The 14,641-nt window shown below is 40.6% G+C and overlaps 1 protein-coding gene across 9 annotated transcripts in view; it reads right to left on the reverse strand.

The window, feature by feature from the left end:
• Positions 1–14,641, reverse strand: part of CFAP20DC (CFAP20 domain containing) — a 171,430-nt gene that overhangs the window by 74,555 nt on the left and 82,234 nt on the right. For 8 of the 9 annotated variants that reach the window (XM_084634935.1, XM_084634931.1, XM_084634930.1 and 5 more), the window contains one exon: positions 9,493–9,824. In XM_084634935.1, coding sequence (XP_084491061.1) covers positions 9,493–9,824 — 332 coding nt within the window. Of the gene's footprint in view, positions 1–8,222; positions 8,676–9,492; positions 9,825–14,641 lie in introns of those variants that run through there. The other variant, XM_084634937.1, reaches the window with a different exon arrangement.

Genomic DNA, 14,641 nt, shown 5'->3' on the forward strand with positions numbered 1-14,641 from the left:
CACTTTATAAGCAGATTAGTAGGTTAGCTGCAAATATAAAACACTGAAGTGTAAAAGTAAATAACAGAAGCAGGAAATAAATTTGGAGGCCTTTTGGCTGCAAGGTTTTCTTTTATCTCCTCAGACTATAAATTTAAAAATGCAATTAGAATGCGTTTCCCCAATCTCTGGTCAGACGGCTCCTATTTTCCTGTCTTATCATCCGGCATCTTTTTGGAATCAATATAAGAAAGTGAAGGTTACGATGAGGATGTGTTAAATCAGCTCAGCGCTACGAGAAAGTACGTAAACCCTGAAACAGTCAAATGAAAGCAAACATTAATGTTCTATATAGTTTCCATAATCACCAGTCTTCCCAATTCATCCTGAAAGATGTGTGAAAGCCAAATTTATAATAATGTATATTATTTAAGGGTAGAATTCAATTTAAAATCAGATTACAGCCCCAATTCCGCAAAGCACTCAAGCACATGCTTTACACACATTGACTTTAGAGGGACATAAGCACAACCTTAAAGTTAAGTACGTGCATAAGCTTTTTTTCTGAATTAAGGCTTATAGGAGCTACGTGCAGGGAAGCAAACAGGACGTTAAGAAGGACAGAATCCACCACACTATGAGAGAAGTAGGCTGAATGTAATGTATTCAGGCTAAACCTTCTAAATTTGATTTGTGAAACACCTGCATGAATCAATGAGCTATGCATGTATGCACAACACTTCATAATATTTTATTAATGTATTCCATGGCATAAGCCATTTAACACCTTGAAAAATCTCTCTCTTTGTATTAAGGTACAGGATGTATAAGGAAGGGTAAACGAGAATAAACTCTGATTATAACAATATCTTAGTTTAGCATCACTGACCCCTACTAGCTTGTAAATAACTGGAAAAGACATAAATATGCACTATTTTTATAGAAGACATCTGAAACTTCACACATGTAGCCATTTCTACAGTATTTCTTTTTCTTGTAGGTTTTATGTGCACAATACGAGATTTACAGTTATATGAAATGCCTTTGAAATTTATAAACACTTAATATGCTGCTTTTCTTCATTTTGTTTTTGTTACTGCTAAAGTAATATGCATTTTGGAAGGTTGTAAATATTGCTTTATTTCCCTAGTTTGGGATTTCACTGAAGCACAAAGACACATTTCTCTTTTTTTTCCAGACTTTTATTTGCCACACCACAGTTATTTTAAAACCTATGCTATAAACCTGCACTATTAAGTCACATTACAGTACTGTAATTTGACAGATTATTAAAGAAAATGTCACATTATTGTCACATATTGGAGACAAATGGATGATACTTATTTAACTTAAATTTAAATCCCTCCCACCTATCTATTGAACTTGGGTTTTATAATCATTTTGTTTGTTAAATATTCAATCATCAGATTGTGCCAGGACTATCAATAAAGTTTGTTTGATTAACTCCAGCACAGCATATGTATACTGAAGATGCAAATGATTTCCCTGAGGAGCTAGCATGTCTATTGCTGTTCCTTGAAAGAACATGCAGATGGGCAGTTGGACAATAATTTCTGGATACTTAAAATTGATTGCTCTTGCTGGGTTGTAATTTTAAGAAGATCATTCTAACGACTCTTGAGGGCCACCTACTTGGAGCAGATGGGACACAGGCCTTCTGTACCCAGAGTCTTAATGTCAAAAAGTCAGAGTAAAATTGCGAGAGTACGCTGTCTTATTTAATTGTATTATGCTGGCTCTTTTAATTATGTAAGTGCAGAAAATTTCCTGATTCAATTGAAGGCTTCACAGATGAGCTCATCGGCTCTATCCAAAACACTGTATGATACTGCAGTTGTTATGCTGTGTTGTAAACCAGCAAGAGTTCTTACTTTTGCTCTAGGTTCGATGGAATGGGCGGATGCTGACAGCTGAGTCTAATTGGACAGTGTCTATGACAGAAGAGAGAGATACATTAGAATTTAGTTGTCAGTTTGAAAGTATGGCCGTTTGTACAAACATAGAATAAGTCACTGGTGGTAAGCTGCAGCAAGATAAGAAGCTGTTTTGCTGTTTTCTGATCATTTGGGACTGGCAGTTTAATAACAGCACTTAACTGTTTCAATGACTAAATAGCTACCCACTAACGGTATTTATAAATGATTGCATTTTTCAGCTTGAAAACTAATTTGGAAAACCAAATATTTCCCTCCGGATGGCAGAGAAGGGAAGTTCCATACATGGTAGGTTCTCTAAAGTTCTTATTATGCATGGATAGGCACTCCTGAGTGTCACGTGGCCTCCAGCCCATAAGCATAAGGGGATTCAAAGATCACTTCTCCTGGAAACTTAGCTCCAAGCAAAGCCATTTGGCCTGGGTCTCACATGCCTCGTAAGTAAAGCCCTTCCTTTCTGGTATTATTTTATTAATTTCCTGGGAATTTATCAGTGTTTATTTCAAAAATTTAAAAAATGGGTGACAAATCAATGAAAAATTAATTGCACATATTATCAGGGTTAATACTGGAGAGGGGGGACAGAAAACCCCCCAATTAGAATAAAGGAAGAATGCATTGTTTATGAAACCATTATCTCGAATCCCCATTACACAAACAACACCAGTTTACTGTTGGTGACTTGCACAGTTATGTTTGATACCAGGGGCTTCCGGGCGAATTCCACAGGCTCAAAGCAGCTTTTTCAAAGTGTCTTTTCCAAGGCTCAGACTCCTGCGGTCTTGGATGTAGCTGAATTTAGAAAATATTCGCTCTCCATCAGCTGGGCCAGGTGGGACACTGCCACCATGTGATCCTTTGCAGCCGCAGGGAGATTGGAATGACCTGTTCGCAGCTTGGGGGCTGGACAGGGGCTCTGTCTGGTGGCTGAAGTGGAAGGGGTTCTGTGCCCTTGAAACCTCTCTGGGTAGTGACATGTCCCTAGGCCCAGCTACTTACTAGGTCTACCATGGGGGGGAGTAGGTGGGAGGCAAGGGATGCCTGGTGGGAGATGGGGGTGCTCGGTACTCATGGTTGCAGCAGGTGGGAGAGGGTGCCCAGTAGTCATGGGGGGGCATGTAGGGGAAGAGAGGATGCCTGGTGGTAATAGGGGTGCCAGATACTCATGGTAAGAGTGTGTGGGGGGAAAGGAGGCTGGGAGGGAGACCAACAAGGTCTGTACCCTGGGGCTGTGCTGAGGGGGCCAGTGCTCAGAGGGTGCAGCCTGTCGCTGCAGCAGTCGGGCATTCTTGGCAGACAACCTGCCAGTCTCGCATCTCGCATCTCTGCACAGGTGCAGATGCCATCAACCGGCGTGTGCAGGCATGTTGTGCCATCCAACTGGGAGTCTTTGAGGCAGGAGCAGGGTCCATTGAGTTCAAGCAAGTACAAAATGTGGGTAGAAATCAGAAATATCCAAATACTGGATTTTTTAAAACCTGGCTATTTTTTGGAGGTTTTTGATAAAAAACAAAAACGAAGGGCCCTATTCATAGGTTAGTGAGTCTTTATGCACTGATACTCACTACTTGAGTCACAAGTACATAACTCCCTTCCATAAACATACAATTTTGGGGGCCAGATTCTGATTTAACTTCCACTGGAATAAAACCAGGGTAGCTCTACGAATTCCAAATTTATCCTGATGTGAGATCAGGGTAAACTGGTCCCTAGAGCTTAAAGTGGAAAATTTGTGCCCTGATGATTTCCTTTCTGGAATGGACCTTTCCCCCAGCCTGAGACATCTGGACTGCACAGAAGTGCAGAAGCTTCATTCTTTACAAAGCACTACAGGCTTGACCTTGGTTCCTCAGCAGAAACATTCTTTGTCAGGAAGATGCTTCAAAGTGATGGTCCTAAAATGAATTAATGCCAGTAATTTTAGAAAAGGGGGAACATTCTTCTTTCTACCATAGCTATATCTTATTCCAGCGTAATTTCCCCCTGCTGCTTGGTATATCCCAAACGTTTCAATCAAGGTGAGAGGTCAGGAGCCAGAATCTATAAGAACTATCAAACAGAAAATTATTTTAGCAGTCTGTTCTTAATACCCAGCTATCTGCCAATATTGGCTTCACGTGTTATTGGCTTCACGTGTTACAATCCACAGTCACCAACTGTAAAACAAACATGACTGGTAAAAACATTATTTCACGAAAAAGCAATCCCGCTGGCTTACTTATCCTGCTGTGATGGTATTAGCTGACATCATAGGTGCACTCAGTAAATCTATCTTAATGATTTTATATTCAAACCAAGGAATAAAATACCAGGCACAGTACAAAGCAATCAGAAGTGACATGATCAAAACAACTAACCTAAAAAGAGAAGGCTAGAAGTGATGGGCCCACAGATAAAAAATATATTTTATTTGTATTTATATGTTTCTGTGACTTTTAAAATTAGATATACATTCACGATACGTGATTTTCAAACATATAGAAAAACAGTGAACATCAAGTATCTTCAGCATATCAGGTTCAAGATATTTTTAGAGTAGGCTTGCAAAAATGCAACTTAACTGGGTGAGTAAATATCATTTTTAATTATAGTTTTATTATTATTTATTAATTATAATAACGGCAAAGTCGGGTGAACAGATATTGTCCCAGGATTAAGGAATATTCATGATGATTTTACAAGGGTGTCTTAGATTGTGCTAATATAACAGGTACTATAAGTCAGCAGTCTCATGTCCTTTTTTAGGATCTTGTGTGATAGTCCTGACTTTACAGCCCACTGTAAAACATTTTTCTATAGTTTGTTTTTGCTGTGCAAATTAAATAATGATTTGAAAAATTAAATGAGCACCTAGAACAGGGGCGGGCAAACTACGGCCTGCAGGCCGGATCCGGCCCATCAGGGCTTTGGATCTGGCCCCGTGGGACTGCCCCTCGTGGTGCCGCAGGCCCCGTGCTGCTCTCAGGAGTGGCCGGCACCACGTCGCTGCGGCCCAGGGGGCAGAGGGCTCCGTGTGTTGCCCTTGCCTCCAGGCACCTGCACCTGCCCTGCAGCTCCCATTGGCTGGGAACGGGAGGTACCTGGAGGTGTGGCAAGGGCAGCGTGCGGAGCCCTGTGCCCACCCTTCCCCCAGGGGCTGTGCAGTGATGTGCTGCTGGCCGCTTCCTGGAGCGGTGCCGCATGGGGCCAGGGCAGGCATGCAAGGAGCCTGCTCTGGCCCCTGTGCGCGTTGCTGCCACCCTGGAGCTGCTTTAGCCTAAAACCTTTCGGTAAGCGGTGCCGGGCCGGAGCCCAAACCCCTCCTGCATCCTGCCCCCCAACTCCCTGCCGTAAGCCCCCTGCCTGCACCTTGCACCCCTCCTGCACCCCAACCCCCTGCCATACCCCACACCACTCCTGCATCCCAACTCCCTGCTGAGCCCCCTGTCGCACCCCACACCCCTCCTGTACCCCAACCCCCTGCCCTGAGCTCCCTCCCGCGTCTGCACTCCTCCTGCACCCCTGCCCTGAGCCTCCTCCTGCACCCCACACCCCTCCTGTACCCCAACCCCCTTCCCTGAGCCCCCTCATATACCCAGTACCCCGCCTCTGCCCCAATCTCTTGCCCTGAGCCCGTTCCTGCACACCGCACCCCCTCCCACACTCCTTCCCGCACCCCAACCCCCTGCCTCGGCCCAAAAAGTTTGCCCACCCCTAATCTCGAATATCAATACACAACTGACTACAGAAGTAACATAAAATACATTAGTGCAAGAATACAAGCAAAATATAAACGCTAAATAATTTTCTGGTTCGTTGACTTTCCTTTCACATGGAAGAAAGCCTTAACTCTGAATGAGTAAACTGGCAGTGAAATTAAGCAAAAACTCTAACTGTTATTGTAATGTAGGTTTGTTTATTTTAAATGATCTTTTAGCATTGTACATGTAGTGCTTTGCTAGCTGTCATACTAACATTATTTAACGTAATCCATATGAGAATAAATGAACTGAAAGTCCTTCTCTGTAGTTACTGGCATACAGTAGGTTTTAGTTTATACAATATTTAAAATCTGCTGTTCCTGACAAGAAGGGATAACCTCCATTTGCTAAAGGGATCATGAATAACTGTACGTGCACCTGTCAGCTAACTGATCATTTGCAAAACACCTTGGAAAACACAATGATTATCATGATATATTGAGAAATATTATACAGCATATAGAATTCTCTAACTGTATTTAAGATAGATGCTCACTCTTTGGGAGTAAAAAATAACGATTATTATGTCTCTGTGGGCAGTGAGAACAGTTACTATTAAGGTTATTAAAAGGAACCAAATGATGCCATCTTTCTTAGGAAAGAGAACTTCCCTTCTTATGAACATGACATGGGATTTTTAATGACCACAGCCCTTAGTTTTCTATCTTAGTTGAACAAAAGGCACCTTCAGCAGCATGCTAAGACAATGGTTAAGTACAGGCTGCAAGAGTGATGCTGAATCATCACCCACACCTCCTCCAGCACCTAAGAGTCCCTTAGTGAACTCTCATCCAAGTATTGACCGAGAATCTCCCATCCTGCTTATCTCGTGAGAACAGCCAAGATCAAACACAATGGTGTCACTGCCAGCTTTGGGATCACATATAATTTCTCCCAGAGCGCACACACTCTCTTAGGTGTTTTTCAGTTTCGCAATGCCGTATGAAGCAGATTACATGAAATGTTGAAACCTACCTTCACTTTACCGAGCTAATCATTTTGTTCAGTATTCAGAGTTATTTAAAAATTAAGCCTTTACCTATAGTATTGAGTACCAATCATGCAAACACTTACACATGTGTAACTTTTCACACAAGTCAATAGGACTAGGGGGTTGAATGCTTTGTAGTGTCTCTAGGACAACCTCATTGCACACCACAGTGGCACCTTGCATCCCTCCCTCCCATCCCACAAGCTCCCTGAACCTTTCTGTTTCAGGGACTCCCTGCACCTCCCCCCAATCCCTCCTCCTCCCATGCCAGGGTTCCCCGTTCTCCCTCTCATGGCAGGGGCTGTGTGTGTGCAACCCATTCTCCCCCTTCCTCCCCATTCTCCCTCCATGCCAAAGGTTGTGTGCATACCCCCATTGCCTCTCCCCCCATTATCTGTCTGGGAGATAAGACATTCAGGGTGTTAACATGTTAAACTGCAGGAAGAGCAGGACATTGTTATGTTAGAAAGCATTAATGGGCGCCATCTATCAGTTGTCTGAGGATAGCAGTGGCTCTCAACCTTTCCAGACTACTGTACCCCTCTAAGGAATCTGATTTGTCTTGCGTGCCCCCAAGTTTCACCTCACTTAAAAACTACTTGCTTACAAAATCAGACATAAAATTACAAAAGTGTTACTGAAAAATTGCTTTACTTTCTCATTTTTACCATATAATTATAAAATAAATAAATTGGAATATAAATATTGTACTTATTTCAGTATATAATATAGAGAGCAGTATTAACAAATCATTGTATTAAATTTTAGTTTGTATGGACTTTGCTAGTGATTTTTATGTAGCCTGCTGTAGAACTAAGTAACTATTTAGATAAGTTGATGTACCCCCTGGAAGACCTCTGCGTACCCCCAGGAGAACCCATACCCCTGGTTGAGAACCACTGATTTATAGCTTCAAGCACCCGTGCAATTATCCGTGGATGTGATAATCAGATGACAATGGCTCCACTGTCCCCCATTTTCCCTCTTTTTGGTTTCCCAATTTTCCCCAAATCAGTGAGTTCTGCCACTGATGCCTAGAACATTCCCTGAATTACAGAAGTGGCATTCAAAGTTAATGTGTTACATACAGACATACAAACACAGAAGTGCCTCACCCGCCTTATCTATTAAATTTAGTGTAAGGCCTTTGCAAGCTCAGCCAATGATGCCTTTTAGCATATGAACTGAAAGCTCAAGGATAGTTGGGAAATATATGAAATTTTCCTTCATTACACTCTTGTTAGCCATATGCCCTCAGGTCTATTTTACATTATATAAAGAACTACGAGTCTGATCCTGAGCAGTGTGATGTATCCTCCATTAATATTAACATCAAAGGTCTGAGAGAGAGCGTAAAACCTCACAGAACCAGCAGAGTAGAGTTTTTTTTAAGCACTATGGTGGTACAAAATAACAAATAAGAGTAAGCAGAAACACTGGTTCTGTACATTGAAAAGATATTTGAACTGGAATATATGAGTCTTGCAATCAATTTGGTTTAAATTGAAGAAGAAAAATTTCTCTTTATTGTGTTACACACACACACACACACACACACACACACACGTTATAAAAATACATAGGAATCAAATACCAAGATTTACAACACAGGGAAAAGTTTACCATAATGATGTGTTTTAGAACTGTCTTCTTAATCTAGCTTCAGTTAGTAACCAGTCTGACTTTTCTTGAGCATAATTGACATAGAAATTCTCTGTGGATTTTAAAGAGGTCCAGAACAGACACCATATGGTAGAGACAAGACCCCCGCATTGTTCATGATTCATTATCTCAACTTTAATTGGTTTAACTCTGAAATTCTGGGACCATATTTGAAATAATGAGGTCTGACAGGTCTAAGGTGAAAAGAAAACAAAATATACACAAACAACCCCCCTATTGGTTATAGTTAGCATCTGCAAAATAATTTCCCAGGAGGAATGGAACAGTATTTTTGCAAAGTTTCATCTGTCTTGCTATCACATAATTCTGTTGTACTTCCTTCCCAGTCTGTGAGAAAAAGATTAGAATGATAAGAAACAGTTCTATAATTAAAAATGAAATAGACTGGAATGTTAATAAAGGCAGTTACCATAACAACTTGATGCAACTGTTAACTGACATGACAATCTGCTTCATTTTTATAAATATATTAGAAGTTGATGATTTTTTTCTTTTCTCTCACTAATCCAAGTGCTCAAAAATTTTCACACTGCAACAGAATAAAAACCCAGAACTATACATGGCATTGCCACATTTCAGATAAGATGTAAAACTGAAGTGGTGACCAGTGAGAGAAATCAAGCATCGGACCCAGCCTTCTGGTCAAATTTCAGCATAGTTAAAATCACATCCTGCCTACTTAAACTTCCCCTGTAATTTTTGTTGTAAGCAGTGTTTTTCACTTCCTTACCTAAAATACTGTGCAGTATTGCTGAGTGCCTTTAAATCGCTGAGATGTCTTGGCTACATTCTGAAGTAATGGTGAGCAAAGTGACCCCGATGCATACTTTGTATAAATGTATAAAGAGCTAGATTAAGCTCTTAGGCTCAGATCTGTATGTTGCGAGTGATGGGGAAGGGTGAATCCTTCCACTCCTCATCCCTTGCCCAACTTGCAAACTGGACAGAACTCTAGCTTCCCCAACCTCTCCTACACCCACAGACACAAACTGAGCAAGATTAACTTGCTGCTAAATGCGAGAGGTTATGAGGTGGGAAGGGCTTCACTCCCTTGTATAGCCATAAGCTTGAGGGCAGAATCTCACCCTCAGAGTTTTAGGATGAAGTGTGTGTTATCAAGTATTGCATGTATAGAGAAGCTCACCTCTTCATTGCTGTCACTTCCAAAAAAGTCACCTTCCATTGGGGCTTCTCTACAGACCCCATCACTGTTTTCATTTAACTCCAAAGGAGACATGCAGCCTTCTGGCGACATATTCGGGGACTTCCCATGAGGAGCTGATCGAGGCCGCGACGAAAATGTGAAAATCTCTTTATGGCTTATTTGGTGTTCGCCTGTTTGCTTGCTTTCACTGTCAACGTCAGTATTCAGTGGCAGGGATAAATTATTGCAGGATGTATTGTGGGTAGCTACTGACTGTCCATCAGACTCCATCTGAAAACTGTCACTGCAATTTTCAGGAAATACCCAGTCACCTGAAATTTACAAAAGGTTACATGTTTATTAAAATGTTTATTTTAGCATATAACATTTAAATAAACTCTCTATAGCATCAAAATATCAAAGTTATACAGCAAATAAATGTTATGGAAAACCCTTTATCCGACTTATGCTTATAAAGATGGAGACCAGATCATATAGCAGACATGAAAGAAGTCATGCTGCTCTCTAGTAATCTTGCAGTGTGCCAAAGATTTAACAAACTGTTTTATCAGTCACAACTCCAGGCAATGAATTTGCAGGCCACAGTCTGTTTCAGTTGTAATAATACGCAAGGAATTTACAAATCTGAAATTACAATTAACACCTCTCTAGCAGTTAAGAATCCTATATAGTTCCAGTACAGCATATTTCTTATACTTGGTCATTGATGGTGTTTTTGAAATAGACATTTTTTGTGAACAGGATTTTCTGAAAAGTCACACGTGCTATGCAGAAAGTTAAAAAAGTTATTTACCCCGCCACTCTCACCTCCACTAAAATCCCATACTTTGTTTTAGGCCCAGAAGACTGGTTTTAATTTAAATATGAAACTACAGCTCAGCTGAAAAATCGTGTAAACACGAAAAGCCCATTTTTACACTCACCTTGTTAAGATATATATTTACTGTTTGGATGGTAGAGAAAAAAAGTGTCAATCTGATTGATTTAGGTGGCTCTCAAACAGCATATGAGAAAAGGAGACTTGTTCAAGTATACAACACTCTCTTCTCTTCATTAAATGTAGTGTAGCATGGATAAGTTACCGTGAAACTCCCTGGCTTCGTAAACCAGCGTTACTGTTACCAACATAAAAACACAAACCTCAATATAAAGTGCTAAAATGGTAAGGCTGAAGTAGCCCTTCAATAGCAGCAAGATGCATTGCCACTGCTGAACAGAGTAACAAGGATTAGACTATTAATATGGCACTCAAGCCACTCTCCATAGTTTAACAACACATTCAAATTACCTGCTCAGGCAGGCTCAGGGAACAGTTGGAGCAGCTGCAGGAGCTCTATTTGGAAACCCTTGGTTTCTGGACTAAAGCAGCTGAAGAAAATTGGATGAGAAATCTAGAATGAGTAGCAACCTTGGAGAAGTAACTATCTTCTGTCTGGCTTGCTCCATACCTGCTGTGATTTTTGCAGTACTATTCAAAGTGGCTATCGACAAAAGAAGGGCCTAGCTCTACCAGACTCTAGGTGAGGTGGGAGTAGGAACCTAACTCTAAAAGGTCATTTCTACTAGTAAACTGGCCAAAGGAGTTGGGGGATTAATACCAACTAGTTCTCTACTTGTCTTGTACATGAGTTGTCCCTGGTACATCAATAAACCGCTTTGTTCAAGGATAGATTGTCTTAAGGTCTCTTTAAACCATAGCCTATGAGATTCAGAAGCCAAAGTCATTTTTCAGTAATCTCTTTAGATCAACTTGATAAAGGCTGGCCTATAAATCAAGGTAATCTAAAACACCATTTTCTAAAAAAGTCTACTGTCTAGAAATTATGCAGAAATAGCGTATCTGTAAATGACAAAAAACAAAACAGGGATCTAAGATACGGTAGCATCTGTGTGAGGTGACTACCCAAATAATCTCTCTCATTTGATTAAAAAAATCTCGACTGTTCTTTCAGGAGCCATGTCAAATAAGTGAGAATTCCCAACGCTCTGGGGGCCCTTTCATCTCTTGTACAAAGTATGATACTTTTCTGCTGTGTCCCATGGTCTATGAGATCACCTGGTATTAGTCTTTGAAAAAAAGAAAAAAAGTTCTTCATTCTGTGCTAACCTAAAATTAGTTCAAGATTATCTGATAACACATTTTTCTCTAGAGAGATAAGGTGGGTGAGGTAATATCATTTATTGGACCAATAAAAGACATTATCTCACCCACCTTGTCTCTAATATCCCAGGACCAACAGAGCTACAACAACACGGCATACATTTTTCTGTGTCACACAAGTGGAAATTAATGTTAGACATTACCCAAAGCTATATGTTGAAGCCACCAGAGCAAACACTAACTTTCTTTCTACTCTTCTACAGTACTAATTATCTTGCACTAACAAATCATTTCTCAGTTTCTAGATATAGTCACTACATTTTAGTATATATTTAAAAACTATATTGTTTAATGTAATCATTCTTTCTAAAAAAGGCCTCAAAAGAATACTGAAATTACATGACCTTTCACAAGAGGTTGCTGTCAAGATGCTCTAGAGCTAAAGATATTTAGAAACTTTTTTTTGCCCTCCCAACACCAGATTTGATTTTGTGATTTTTTGGAATCAAGAAAGATCTTGCCCTAACTAAATACTTTAAGGAAACGCTCTCTAAGGCTATTATGAATGAGGACTTGCTCGCCTCTGCACGCCAGCACAAGCATTCCCTGCTGATGAAAACACACTCTAACCCCCTTCTGGGGAGTGAAGAGTTGCTATTACCATTACCATTAATAGCAACTGCTAACCTAACTTTCTGAATGGAGGATAAGTTCTCTCTTTGTGGAGGGGGGTTAGTGCCTAGGGATGTGTCCGGGGTCCCCCTCAATCAATCACAGTTCTTCATCATTTCTTAATGGCTTGTGATTTTACGTGAGTTTTGAATTAAACTTGATAATTTAGAGGAGATACCAAGAAACACTTTTATTTGGCCATCACTTAAAATAATAAAAATAACTTTTTGAGATCCATTTCTTGCAGTTAGCACTAATCTTGGAATCCCAAATTCCAGTTCTTGGTCCCTGTGCCCTGGGGAGGAGACCTCTGGGCTAGGATCCTACCTACTTGAGCTAACTTGTCAAAATTCATATCCAGAATGATTTGCAGATGGGTTCCTGGATCAGTGGCATCAGCTCCCAATCAGACATGCTAGGCCCAGTGACTATGACTGCTTTTCTCAAATTGGAAGTTGGGAATCTGACATGGGTTGCATGAGCAGGGGACTGCAGCAAAATCACCGCCAGGTGGCTGCTAGGAATCCCGGAGACAGAACAAGGAAAGGAAATAAGACATCCTGCTTTCTTCTGCTGCTGCTGCGGCTACAACTTCCCATATCTACCTTGGTTCAGCTTCTTGTTCTCCCTCACCTCCTGCCCATCCCTATTCTGCTCCATGGAAGTTCTCTTTAAAAATGATGAGGAGCAAGGAGCCTTGACTCCACAGCTCATGTGTTCCTTACCATCTTCCGGCGGCGTTTCCCTGAAGCAGAATGCAGCGTGACCAGCGGGGATGAACTGAAGCTCCACTACCTTCCCCCAACACTCTAGCAGCGCCCACTCTCCTGAAGAATCCACCCCCTCTACCCAGGCCCCGGCACCTACTACCCACATTGCTCCCAGCACAATCTACTGTCCAGCAGCATCCAGCACCCTCTAAGAAAACTAGCCACTTTGTTCTTTGCCAGGATCTCAATCCCGTCATCCTTTGCAGCCACAATGGATTATGGGATGTGACCTAAAGGTTTGGGATCATCACAAAAAAGCATGCCTGATTTTATGAACCCAGGTGGTAAAAGTACAAGGACTCCTGGCCTGTGGCATTAAAGTTTTCAACTCAATGAATGGTTCAAAATGATACAACCAAAAAGACTGTCTCCAGTACTTACCTGCCTAACAGGGTGTGTACGGTAAAAGTGATTGTAATGATTCAAGCTGTGGAAATGATTCAAGCTCTCATTCTTGCAAAAAAAATTATATTATGCAGTAAAATAAATGAAGTGAGATTTCATATAATTTACATGTTTTGGCCAAGATTTACATCCTTAGCCACAGGTGCACTGACCAAGCTGAACTGTTTATGTGAGGAGAAAATAAAACATTCTGCTGGAGACAACATTATCCTGAGTATATGTATTTATAAACCTTGTGCTCATGGAGAAGAAAGAGTAGCTGTCATCCATACAGCATAGAGGTTTGAAGGAAAATCTCACAGCCATTTTGCTCTATCCAGCAATCTGAAATTTTCAAAAGGTAAAACTCAGTTTTCACCAGGAATACTTTGTGAAATTGTATCTGAAACGATCAAGTTTTATTGACATGGGGCAACGCTGTTGTGTGTTCACTCCTTAAGGATTAAAACATGTCTACATCAAGAACACTGGAAGGAGCCCAGTGTAAGAGATTTTAATTTCTTAAATGGCTGCAGAGCTAATTAAAACTTTCAGATAAATTAATCACAGTTTTCCAGCTGCGGTATAGGTCGTTATAAAGGCAGAACTTGTAAAGCTACTGGCAGAAAAGATGGTGAAGACAGCATGAGCAGTGGGGCTGTGGAGTCAAGCCCATCTTGAATAAATGGAGGATCTAAATATAAAAAGGCAACTTTCAATAAGTACTATTGTCCAGTGTTTAGAGAAGGGGAACTGGCCAACAGGCCACACTCCAGGGTCCCATACCTGGCTCTGTCAGACACATTCCAGGACGGACAAAAAAAAAATCTATGATTTTTTTATAATATCAGGTTTTTTACATTTAAATTAAATACAGGTTTATATTTTAAAAAATAAACCTATTTAAATTTAATTTGGAATTACTAACACATATGTTAAGGCCTAAATTATAATATATTACAATAATTTAAATTAATTTAAAAAATATTAAACAGTACGTGTTTGCTGGCAAGTTTTAAAAGAAACTCAAACCCACTGAACTGGTGGAAGTCACTGGCTAAGTACCTCAAACCAGCTTGTGACAGCAGCGGCCTCTTCTGCAAATGCAGAGAGAATATTTTCTTCTGGTCAGTTTATTTAACTAGTTCAGTTCAATCTACGAATAAAAATCTAGGTGTGAGAGGATAAGATCTACAACTTC

The sequence above is a fragment of the Lepidochelys olivacea genome (genome assembly GCF_965140295.1).
Source record: "Lepidochelys olivacea isolate rLepOli2 genome assembly, chromosome: 7".
In the NCBI taxonomy this organism is placed as follows: Eukaryota; Metazoa; Chordata; order Testudines; family Cheloniidae; genus Lepidochelys; species Lepidochelys olivacea.